This window comes from Podarcis gaigeae, assembly GCF_964106915.1.
Source record: "Podarcis gaigeae genome assembly, chromosome: 15".
Taxonomy (NCBI): domain Eukaryota; kingdom Metazoa; phylum Chordata; class Lepidosauria; order Squamata; family Lacertidae; genus Podarcis; species Podarcis gaigeae.
The window spans coordinates 12,208,077-12,221,324 of record NC_139692.1 but is presented as its reverse complement, the minus strand read 5'-3'; the positions used below and the strand labels follow the sequence as shown (position 1 = coordinate 12,221,324).

Genomic DNA, 13,248 nt, shown 5'->3' with positions numbered 1-13,248 from the left:
TAAGAAAATACTGAGGCAGAATAACCCACGTGGCACACTTTTAAGCAACATATCATCACCACTGATAGCTACTGAATATAGCCAAGAAGACAAACCAGAACATGCATTCTAACCCTAGAGAAAAGCATTAATTTCAAAGTGGCCTAGTCTGGAAAACGTTGCTGTTTCAGATTACCAAGAGGTTATGAACACTTCGGTAATCTGTATCTGAAGAAGTGTGCATGCACACGAAAGCTTATACCAAGAACAAACTTAGTTGGTCTCTAAGGGGCTGCTGGACAATTTTTATATATATTTCTATTGCGCCAGACCAACACTGCTACCTACCTGAATCTGTAATCTGTGCAGTTTGCATTCAGAACTACCCAACTAACACATTCAGAACTAACACTTGATGGAGAAAAGACACGGTGGATACCAGCTACTGTACAATGAAAATAAATGGAACACCCAGCTCATATTCTTTAGAGACTGAACATGGAACGCTTAACAGAACTGACATTTTCTTCCTATTCCAGAGAAGCTACCTTTGCTAAACGCAAAAATAATATCTGCACACCCAGATCCATTTACAGTCACACCTTGGTTTACAGACGCTTCAGGTTTTGCGTTTCAGGTTGTGCACCGCACTGAACCCGGAAGTAGCGGAACGGGATACTTCCAGGTTTCGGCACTCGCGCAATGCACAGAAGCACTAAATCACACTTTGTGCATGCACAGAAGCACCAAATCGCGACTCGCGTGTGCGCAGATGGGTTGCGAACACTGCGAGTTGCAAATGTGCCTCCCACACGGATCACATTCGCAACCCAAGCATCAACTATAATGATCTTCCAGAATGTTGGTGTTTTGGCGTGGCATCAAATCACATACTGGTAAATTCAGGTTGCACAACTAGAGCTGATTAGGCGTCATGCGACAAACGCACTTCCTCAAAAGATCAGACTTTCTCGTGATAAGGAAAGTGAAGGGGAAAAGCAATGAAAAGTGCATCAGGCGCAGCAGCTGCCCAAAGGTGCCAGATGCTGGTGCGAATCCTGCTTCGCCCCCTTACAATGGTGATGAGGGAAGAATTGTCTGGGTGGTCTTGCCTCATACATCAGGTGGGTTCGACTAGATGTTCCTTTTGGGGAACCCTTCCACTGCTTGGATACCGGGAAGAGAATCCAATGTATTATTTCCTTTAAATCGAGGGAGTGAGGGAATAAGTGTTGGCAAACTGTTTAGGATGACTGTTTTGGAAGGCTGGCTTCTTCTTTCAGTACATTTTGTATCCTGAGCCTAGTAACTCCCTGCAGGAAGAGGGGAGGTGGGGGCAGGCTGGTCTCCTAGGCACCAGCTCCAGCTTATGGGGGGCAGAAATGAGACTGCCAGGAGCCGAGGACAAAGCTTGTGGTTGTTGGGCTTTAGTTCCTTCCTGGCCCAAGTTTAAAAGCCTGCAGTGTAAGGAAGATCAGCATTTGTGATTCACTAGGCTGCATCAAGGACCTGGCAAATGTAATAATCAGCAGCTGGACAAAGGCAGCGGAGACAGCTGAGTCTCCCCAGACCCCCGATAGCGGCACTTCTTGCCTGGCACAGCCTGAGCGAACCCCCAGAAGAGACCTTCATTATGGCCTTCTCCTTAGAAACGCACTTGTTTTGCTTTTTGCTTTTATCCCCCATTCTCAGCGAGGGAGGCAATTGTACATTTTTGGACTCTCAGGGCCACTTAACACACCGTCTCGGACCCTCAAGTTGATATGGCCCTTCGGATGTGGTGCCAGAGGGGAATGGGGGGGGCAAAAAGCCCTCTGGACAAGGAAGAATAGAGGATCAATTCTGATTTCTTTTCCTTTCTCATGTTGCCTACCTTAAATTCAGCACTCCACATTGCCACATCACTCTGTGATTTTCTTTTTAAGCCCTCCTGAAAATTTGCCAGTGTTTCAATGCACGTTTCTCCTAATGCACTAGTTTTTGTATGCAGTTTATTTTTCATTTTTTTTTAGTCATTTTATAACACAAATATACAACACAAACAGGAAACCAAACAATAGAAACAGATTATTGTCCTATCCTTATTTTTTCTAAATATTGTTAGGTGGACTTCCCAAAGTCCCTCCTATCTAATTTTCATTTTAACTCATCTTTAGCAGTTTACATATATCATAGTTTCTAACCATTTTTTTTTTATCACACTTACTTTAACCATAAAAATCTTCACATTTTATCACTTGCAAATAATACTATTTTAAAATACACTATCTTCTACTTCTAACCCTACAGCCTAAATCCACTTCCAAAGCTATTCTAAGATTTAAATATTAGCATATTTTTTTCAAATATTCCTTAAACTTCTTTCAATCTTCTTCCACTGTGTCTTCTCTCTGGTCTCGGAGTCTCCCGGTCAGTTCGGCAAGTTCCATATAGTCCATCATCTTCATCTGCCATTCTTCTATAGTTGGTAAATTTTGTTTCTTCCAATTCTTCACTAGCAACGTTCTCGCAGCTGTTGTGGCATACAGAAAAAAAGTAACATCCTTTTCGTTTTTGTATGCAGTTTTGCCTAGACTTGTCATGCCCAGGGGTGCCAAGTTGAATAAAATATGGGGGGGGCTGCCCCACACAATCAATTACATGATGTGGTGCACACACACAATTTGAAAGGCAATGCTTGAATTCAATGGTGAGGATCCACCCTCCAGGTAGATACCTGAGGAAGAACCCCTGGGACTCTAAGAGGATGAAGGGGCAGAGCCACCCTACTTGAGTCCCTTGCATCCTTGGCAAGGAGGTGTATCAGCATATTCACAGAAGAGCAGCTGGATAAACTACCCAGATACAGTATTAACAACCCACAAATGCCTAGGTGAACTAATGAGTCTTTAGCAAACATAGAAAGCACATCAGTGTTGCGCGACGAGTTCCTGACACACACCCCCCGGTGGAAAATAATGACACATGACACAATTATTAAGATTAATGGGCTAAAAAGGGCCACAACGTTATTGGTTACAGGTGATGAGCAGTATTGGCTTAGGCATTGGTCCTAACCAACTATATCCAACTTCAGCCCATCTGCTTGAAGTCCAGGAAGGGTTAACCACCAGTAGGGGGAGTCCTGCTGATGCACATCAACTAGCAGCTCCCCCGGGGTCACCAATAGGGGGTGTGCCTTAGGCCCTAACCTCCCTACGCTTCGGACAGGGCCACGCCCCCCCAGAATCCTTTAATGACTACCCTTCAATATTCGGGGCAGGTGATGGCGCTACCTCCCCTCTTTCCATCTACAGAACTATTCCAATGCCTAACTGCCAATACCCAGAAAGCTGTGACGATTTGTTACGAGGTAGGCAAAAACCAAGAGGCTGGTGCCAATTTGCCAAGTGGAAAAATTCCTACCAGGCCCCTCAATGGCGACCAACCAAGGTCCATAGCAAGGTCCAGGAAGGAAAACCTCAGAGGGCGGGAGGGTGGAAAACAGGTCAGCTGCCGGGCAGACAAAGAGGGACATCCTGAACACTTTGCCAACACTTTTCCATTGTGGTGTTCAGCTTAGGGAACTGCTTTCTCCAAAATAAGGCAAGCGGCAAGGCCACTTCCGGCTTAAGGAGGAGGTGGGGTTGCAGGCTTCACGGCCCCTCCACGTTTGGGGGGGTGGGAGGCCAGCCCCGCGCAATTGGGGGATTCCCAGCTGCGTCACCCCATAGTCACCCCCTAGCCACAGTAGGATTTACTCCCCAAAAACTAATGTTTACAAAACTGCTTACCAAAATATTTTTTATTTATTTTTTACAAAAATGCATATATTAGGGGAAAGTGTGCATAACATTCAATATGTAAGTGGAAATAACACACAAAATGCATTATAGCATGACAAATTGCTTGCAAGAAATCTGAACATTAGTCAACTGCACACTAACTGTGTGTATTAGGAGAAACGTGTACTAAAATGCTGCAAAATCTACAGGAGGAGTTTTTCAAAAATTCAAAAAACTGCTGAAGACATGTGGAGAACTGAATTAAGAACTGGGAAAAATAATCTGTAAAGACACGTAGGCACTCTGAAAGCAAATCAGGATGAATGCTCAGACTCATACAAGTGCCCCATAAGCAAAGACTGGGCATAATCTAGCCCATGGGTAGGCAAGCTAAGGCCCGGGGGCTAGATCCAGCCCAATCGCCTTCTAAATCCGGACAGCGGAGGCTCTGGGAATCAGCATGTTTTTACATGAGTAGAATGTGTCCTTTTATTTAAAATGCATCTCTGGGATATTTGTGGGGCCTGCCTGATGTTTTTACACAAGCAGAATGTGTGCTTTTATTTAAAATGCATCTCTGGGTTATTTGTGGGGCATAGGAATTTGTTCATTATTATTTTTTCAAAATATAGTCTGCCCCCCACCACAAGGTGGACCAGCCCCCTGCTGAAAAAGTTTGCTGACCCCTGAATTCTAGCCACTGAGTAAGCTTTGCGCAAGCAAATTAGGATGAATGCTTTAAACAGTGTTCCTCCAAAGTTGATTTTGCATTGAGAGGAAATCTCCCGTGAGTATTAGTCACGCTATTTCTCCAGTTTGAGTGCATTTTAAAGTCCCAGATATATCAACCTCTGGGTGCCTTTGTAGGCATCAGGCAAGCTTTCCAAGAAAGAGAGTTCTGTAAGGTAGGATTTGAAACCACCAAAAAGTATCTCTCTGGTCACCACCTAAGGTGTATTAAGACTGACTTGTTTTGCTGTATTCCTTTTCTTGCCTGGACTTAATGACTGTCAATCATCATGAAACACCCTGGAAGCCATCTGGCTGAAGGCCAGAATTTGTTTTCTAGGCTGATTAAATAATTGCACCGGAAGCACAGTCCCACAGTTCTTAAAATACATGTGCAATCAAATTGGAGTCTTGCCTTACCATTTCCCAGCCTTAACTCTTCCACCAAATGCCTTACATAAATATAATCTATGAGCTGCAAATTAGATGATGGCACATGTTTGTTTTCTAAATCTGTGTGCAACGAACTGCCACCCCAGTGGATGAATGGCTCTATTCAGCAAGGAGGCATTCCACTGCATATGTCTTTACCGCGGGTCCAAGGATTCTTAATACTGAGTGGCAGCCATAACGCATCCAGCCGCACCTATTCATGACTTCATGGGAACGAACAAGCAAGGCTAGCACCTTGAATAGCAAATGACCAGGCGTTACCTAGGTAACAATAAGCTCTGGAAGGCGGAACATGTCATAAACTGGTTTTGGAAAACAGCATATAGCAGAGCTTAGAAAGGGGGAATGATTGACTGATTGACAAGTCCTGAAACAGAGGCGTCCATCTGCAGTTATCAAACAAGTTTGAAGGGAATATTGAAGTGGGGACTATTGAGCATGAGTTGAAATCTGCAATATGTTTGCGAATCAAATTAGGAAAAATAAGTTGCAATTATGAATTAATTCACACTGGGTTGAATGGCATGACTTAGCCTATTACGATTTAACATTTATATAGCACCTAAAAGTTCTAAGTGGGACACGGGTGGCGCTGTGGGTTAAACCACAGAGACTAGGACTTGCCGATCAGAAAGTTGGTGGTTCGAATCCCCGCAACGGGGTGAGCTCCCGTTGCTTGGTCCCTGCTCCTGCCAACCTAGCAGTTCAAAAGCACGTCAAAGTGCAAGTAGATAAATAGGTACTGCTTTGGCAGGAAGGTAGTGGGATGCAGGTGGCGCTGTGGGTTAAAGCCTCAGCGCCTAGGACTTGCCGATCGAAAGGTCGGCGGTTCGAATCCCTGCGGCGGGGTGCGCTCCCGCTGCTCGGTCCCAGCGCCTGCCAACCTAGCAGTTCGAAAGCACCTCCGGGTGCAAGTAGATAAATAGGGACCGCTTACCAGCGGGAAGGTAAACGGCGTTTCCGTGTGCGGCTCTGGCTCGCCAGAGCAGCGATGTCACGCTGGCCACGTGACCCGGAAGTGTCTCCGGACAGCGCTGGCCCCTGGCCTCTTAAGTGAGATGGGCGCACAACCCCAGAGTCTGTCAAGACTGGCCCGTACGGGCAGGGGTACCTTTACCTTTTACTTTTGGCAGGAAGGTAAACGACGTTTCCGTGCACTGCTCTGGTTCACCAGAAGCGGCTTAGTCATGCACATGACCCGGAAGCTGTACGCCGGCTCCCTCGGCCAATAAAACGAGATCAGCGCCCCACCCCACGACTCCACAACTGGACCTAATGGTCAGGGGTCCCTTTACCCTTTACCTTTAAAAGTTCTAAGTACTGCACATATTTAAAAGCTATGACAGTCTCTGTTTGCCAGCTTGCAATATGATAGGCAAGAGAGGGAGGGATGAAATGAGGAGAGAATGGGAAAGCAAATATTAGAGAAGCTGGTCCTTCAGCAGCTAATGAATAGGGTCAAGTTGGTCTCCTCTGTGTCCTGACGATCTTCCTGCAAAGTAGGGGGTGCAACGTCTCAGTGTCCTGCCTGGTGGCAGAGGTCAGGTTACGCTTCCCTTTGATTCTAGAAGAACAAGAATTCCCAACAACTAGGGAACCAGCACAGTAGACAGAGTTCAACTAGATTATTTTATTTTGGGAAAGAGGGTTTTTTTTAAGAGAGGGGATTAAAATGGTATGTGCTCTATGCCAGCTGATGGGAATTGGAGTTCAACAACATTTGTAAGGCTGAAGGTTTGTCACTCATTCCAGACTGCCCAAGGCCAAACAATGGGTAATGATATTACTCAGTGTTTATTTTTTTCAGGAGAAACTCACAGGAACTCAATTCCAGCACCTCTCTGGTGGGTGCCACTGCCATTCTAAGAGGACGAGGGAGGTGTTTATGGTGAGTTCTGGTACCTCTAGAAAAATAGCACTGGTAGGACTTGAACCCACGTCTCCCAGTCTCAAGTCAAACTTGCTAGTCCCTGCATGGATAAAAGTAATAGCAGAATCAGCTCTCTGATGCTGTTTGGTATGCACAGGAAGATCTGCGAAGGAAAATTATTATTATTATTATTCCCAAGCCACTCTGGGCAGCTTCCAATGAAAGATTGAAAATACATTAAAACATCAGTCATTAAAAACTTCCCTAAACAGGGCTGCTTGAGCTATTGCTTGAGCTATTGATGTATTGCATTTGGTATTAATGTATTGCATATGCTGCCTGACATACTACAAAATTCCTGCACAAATCACACTATGGTGTAAAAACGAACACAGTAGCAGCTTTCAGATTAGCATGTATATGATGACTGCATTTTAAACTGCATACATGCTAGCAAACTGCCTCGCCCATGTCGCAACACCACACGGCATGTAAATGGACACACAACCATGTGATGGTCATGTTGCAATCGACCTGCAGATTTCTCAACTGTACAGAAGCACCATCTGCTTAGGGATTCTGAACAATGTAACACGGCCCCCTGAGTAAGTGTGCATTTAGAACCACTTTCAGATCAAAGCAGGCACGAAAGTCTTGCGTGCTCTAGAGAAACACTTCTTCATTCAGCTTTGTCCAGCTTCAAAGCCAGGGACACAGTGTTCCAAGTATGCCTGCAGCACAACTGATGGAGGTCGGGGGGGGGGGGATGCATACAGTCTTAAGCAGCAAGGGGGAAAACAGCGCAAGTGTTACATAGTTCTAAGAGGAGCACCTTCAAAGGTAAATTAAATGAGTGGGTGGAAAATGGGGACATATCCCAGGCTCTGAGCAATACATGGATTTCATCATACTCTCTCTGTTTCCCTGGATAACAATATTTATTATAAGGCCACAACTGTAGCACTCAATCTCATCTTGCCGGTATAATGAGGAACTAGGGTGGGAGCCAGGATGGCAGAGGTAGTGAATTAATTCCCCTACTCCCCACGGGCCACCTTTGACAGGTGGGCAGACCTACACACCTGACATCGTTCAAAGGGGCTTTCTGTAACTGCCAATATGCTGTAACTGGTACGACAAGGTGTTTTGAATTCTGTTTCCATGTGCACCTTGAATCCAAGGAAAGCATATCTTTCAAGCTGATCAGTGCTAATTGCAAACCCCTGCAGCCGTCACTGCTGCAGGCGACCCGAATAGGGCTTGTTGACAGGTGATATCAGCTAGCAAAGGAACAATGAGGAGCTCATTTGAAGCTCCCAATGGGTCCTTTATAGCCACATCCTTATCTGCTCCACACCTGACATCATATATGATGTCCGACATGGGGCAGGTGGCCGGGTTTGAGGGAAATGGCCTTGTTGGGCCAAACTGGGGCTTCTGCTGAGGGGGGTGGTCCCCACTTATATGGCAGGCTTCATCAACCTCGGCCCTCCAGATGTTTTGATACTACAATTCCCATCATGCCTGACCACTGGTCCTGATAGCTAGGGATCATGGGAGTTGTAGGCCAAAAACATCTGGAGGGCCAAGGAAGCCTGTTCTATGGTTCATAGAAGAGGGGGGCGTTTTTGGCACTGAAAGCCAGAGCCCAAATGGAGTGGAGGGAAAAGAAACCTGATTTTGGCAGGCATTATCTGCATGAGGGAATTCTCCTTCATCCAACCAATGCTGGCAAAATGCTCCCAGAGCAAGGTATGCCCTCACTGCCCAGGGCATGCCTTATTGGGGAGCAGTCCAGAGGTTTGAGCAGCAGTTTCAGTGGAACCTCTGATTTAGCAGTGATTTCAGTGGAATCCACTTCTGAGCAAGGCACCCCCTCTCCAGTTGATGGGTTGTGAGAAGGCACCTTGCTCCAAGCAAAGGAGCAATTGAGTGCTCACTTTCAGCTTCCATTTGTTGCTTTGAAGCCATGGCCATGCCCATCCTTATACCTGTGGGACAGGTGGGCATGGTTTGGAGAGAACTGCCTCTCCGGCACAGTTTGGCCCATGAGTCAGAGGTTCTCCACTTCTGGCTCATAGTCTGAAAATGGTCCCACAGACTGATCTGATGCAAGTTGGACCAGGTGACCCTTGGGGTTCCTTCCAACCGTACAAAATTCTATGGAACTTGGCTTTGTAAAAGAGGTAGGTTTGAGGATGCTCTATGCCAAAATCTGGATAGAATGGAAAGGAAAGTATTTATATTTGAATGAGTTAAACGTGTGATAGGTGACTTCTGAAAGTTGACAGGTGACGTGTGTTTTTTTTCCGTAGTCTTCGCTAGGGTGGTTTTTGAGGAAATATCTTTGTTTATATTGCATATTTTAGGAAGCTGTTTGTTGTGTTAGCTCAAGAGGGGCATCTAATATGTGCCATTGCTCAAGTGTTGTGTAACATGTTTGTAGCCAATGTTAGCTAGTGGGATTTCAAATGGATGTAGGTTGGAAAAATCAGTGAGGCTATGGTAGGAATTAAAAAAGGACCTTATCCGATGAGGAGAGAGGGATATGATAATGATCACAATTCAGGCCTAGGTTTTAAAGGGTTTACAGTCCTGGTAGGCCATGATGTTTAGAAGTTATGTGTCAAAGGAGATGGTGGGAAATAATCACAGGAGATGATTAAAAATCATTTGATTGGAATGAGGGAAGGGAAACTAATTTCTGATGGGCAGCTTTTGAATACACGAGAGACTTTGGGGAGGGCATGGGGAAAGGATATTTATGGGGCTTGAAATACATAGTAGCTTCATTTGTATAGGTTCTATATATCTATTCCAGTGAACAGACAAATCTGGAACTTAGATCCACACCTCTACCACTAAGAGACATCCACCTCCAAGCGGGTAGTGAAACTGGGACTAATCACAGGTTATCAATATTACCTGCATAACACATCTATTATCACCCTTAACGGTTGCAATGCCTTAACATTTTGAGTGAATATGGAAAGCCCTTAACACAACAAGTTAAACCACAAGGTTGGTGTTGTGGTTTTTATTTTTGTAAAATGAATACATTGCCATTTATATCACTCCAATTATATTAAGACATAGGTTCATAACAACATTTTGTGGGGAAAGCAGATATTTGTAAAGAAGATAAGGTGGGGAAAGCCATGTTGCATGGGAAGTTTCAAGCTACATCACTGCAAACTCTGGTGCACATTCATTTGGAAGGAAGTTGCACTGTGTCCAATGAGCATTCCTGCCCAGGCTGCCTAAAGCTACAAGATTAAATGCATTTACTAGGTTTGGCCCTCCAGATATCGTGGGACTCCAACTCTCTTCAGTCCCATTCAGAATGGCCAATGATCACGTATTATGGGATTTGTAGTCTAACAACATCTGGTGGGCCATAGGTTGCTCATCCCTGTTAGAGAGTGAACCCTGCTGAATATACAGGGGTACCTCAGGTTAAGTACTTAATTCGTTCCGGAGGTCCATTCTTAACCTGAAACTGTTCTTAACCTGAAGCACCACTTTAGCTAGTGGGGCCTCCTGCTGCCGCTGCACCACAGAAGCACGATTTCTGTTCTCATCCTGAAGCAAAGTTCTTAACCTGAAGCACTATTTCTGGGTTAGCGGAGTCTGTAACCTGAAGCGTATGTAACCTGAGGTACCATTGTACCACAATTTGCTGCTAAGTAGAATTGCAGTGGGAGTAGAATTTGTAGGTGGTGGTGGTGGTGGTGGTGGTTGTTTGTTGTTTTACGTAACTGCAAAATGAGTCATTCCCTACCTCTTAAGTGACATATGCTTCTGGTATCACAGATCTGGTTGTTGTTGTTGTTGTTTTTGCATTGTTTCAAGTCACTTTCTCTCTGTTTTTTGCACTCAAGTCATGCTAGCTGAAGAATTACAAAGTTCTATGTGTATAATAGGAACATTGATCCAGTAACCAAACAAGAAGGGCTGGTGTTTCACCAGTCACAAAACAGACAATCAGACAATCTGTGTGAGAATTAGGTACAAAATTCAAAACCCATCAGCACCTCATACACGCACTTAGATCTGGCTCCCATTCAAGCGATATAATGGGAGGATACAGTCCACACGAAGTATGCATTAACCAATGGTCTAGTACAAGAGCCCATGGCACAAGCAGCAGTGAAAACAACAGGACAGCTTCCTAAATCATAATCATGGCAGTAGCAACTTGAGATGAATCTCAATAACTCTACTGGAGGTGTGCAATAGATTTTATGTAGTCATTTAGAGATGTGCAATACCTATCTACATGTAAGCTTCATATACATTCAAGTTCTGAGCACATCACTTGGAAGAAACAAGGCTTCATTCAGTTCCATACAGCTGAAATGTGTATTTCAACCACTGCACAACAGGGAGGCATGCAGGCACCCCATCACTTAACAGTGTGAACAGGACATATTACATTCTGGGCATAAGCTAGCAAGAGGTCACAACTAACAATATAATACTATACATGCTGAGTCAGAAGCAGATCCATAGGAGTTCAATAACCCTTACACTCAAGTACAATTGTATAGGATTGCAGTTGAAGTCACAGTGGAATAAATGGAAATTAAGGTTCCAGTTCTGTGTACCCCTTACTTGAATGTAAACATGCATAGGCTTGCATTGTTATGACAGTAACACAGCTAAGTCCCACTCCATGGTTTTCAATGGCAACAACATCAGAACTAACTTAATGAAATGGTCAAAAGATTCCTGCATTGCAAGGGGTTGGACTAAAGGACCTTCATGGTTCCTTCCAACTCTCCAATTCTATGATATCAGAACTAACTTACTGAAATATGCCCCGTATGTTTAGGATCAGGGTAATGGAAATTAACATATTATCAAGGCATTTATTTACTGATTGAGAGGTTGTAAAACAATTGACACATATGTCCTTCCAATAACCTCAAATGGCAAGTCAGTTATTTCCCCTGAATTGAAGATATGGGGGAGAGGAGTAAAACTGAGTGAATCACCTGCTGAGTTCATAGCAGTGCTGAATTTCGAATTGAGGACTTCCTAGTTTGTAGCTACAGTCTCTTTGTCACTATGGCAAGATCCACACCATACATTTAAAGTATGCACATTTAAAATACATGACTTCCTTCAAAGAATGCTGGAATTGTAGCTGGTTAAGGGTACTGGGAATTGTTGCTCTGTAGGGGGAAAACTACAGTTCCCAAGATTATTTGGAGGAAGTCATGTGCTTGAAATATGCATTTAAATGTATGGCATGGATCCTCCATACATCACACCAGTTCTGCTGATTTTGTTGTTGTTGTTGCATAAATGGAAGTTAAATAAGGTCCACAGCATATCTGGAAAAACATTTTTAAAAAACCACAAAGACACAATTTGCTTTCTGAGCTCACACAATATATTTAGCCTAAGCTAAAATTGAGGATGGAGAGTTCAAAGCATGGGCTCTCTATGACATTTTGTCTGAGCATTACAGTATTTTTCAGAGAAGCACTGTTGGAACTGGGTTCTCTCTGCCACAAACATGCCACAGCATGTTGTTGTTATTTAAAAAAAATTAAAAGTCATCCAATTCAGAGGGCACATGGTTCAAAGTGCTGCCCCAATTTTAGAGATGCACAGTTCAGTAATCTCCTCTGTAAAGAATGCTTTGATGAAGTCTTTTCTCACGACACTGAAATGCGAGGGAAGAAATCGTTCCCCCAGTGCCAGAGACCCTGTTATGTGAGGCAACAAAAAGGTGTTTAGGGCTGTCACTTGACTGACTCTCACCTCTGTGCCTGGGCATTCAGCACCTCTGAACCAAACCCTCATCCCCTCACCAGAGCATCTGCCGAACCGCACAGCCCTTTCCCCCAAAGGCTTTCAAGAGTGCTGCTCTCCTACCTGTGTAGTTGATTATAAGAAGGCAAGCTACGTGCACAAAACCCGACACGCTGAGAACTCTGGACAAGACTTCTCTTTCTCTCTTCATTTTGGGTTTGGTTTTAGGTCCTTCTCGCACACAATTAGCATGATTTGTCCACTCTGGGCACGTCCCTTAGTACCGCTTGGAGTTGTTCTGCCACCACTGAACTCTGCCAAGTCCTCTTTCAATAGACAGAGCCTCTGTGTGTTGTTGTGGGGTGTTGGTTTTTTCCCCCCTTTCCCCCCCCCCCTTTTCTTCTCTTTTGGTCAGACCTGATGTTTTCCAGTTTTGTGAGCCTTACATCCTCAGTTTCAAGGGATTAGCTGACCATGCATTAAAAAACAACAACACATGACCAATATTCCCAAACATGCGAAGATAATATCGCAGCAAAAGCCTGATTTGTTTTTCAGAGTTTCTTGGAACAAGGAGGTGGCTCAGAATTCCAGATCACTGTCTGCAGCCTTACTCCTACAGTTTCTAGGGAGCTTGACACATGCCACGCTGTACCCACAACTCTCTGAAATGCACGTTCTGGCAGGCGA

General features: G+C 44.5%; 1 protein-coding gene across 3 annotated transcripts in view; it reads right to left on the bottom strand.

The window, feature by feature from the left end:
* HEPACAM (hepatic and glial cell adhesion molecule) overlaps nt 1-13,248 on the bottom strand; it is a 40,720-nt gene extending 27,472 nt beyond the window's left edge. For all 3 annotated transcript variants that reach the window (XR_014558141.1, XR_014558142.1, XM_083713694.1), the window contains exon 1: nt 12,682-13,248. Coding sequence is in view for 1 of the 3 variants with exons in the window: in XM_083713694.1 (XP_083569820.1) it covers nt 12,682-12,769 (88 nt within the window). In the remaining 2 variants the exon portion in view is untranslated. The remainder of the gene's footprint in view (nt 1-12,681) is intronic.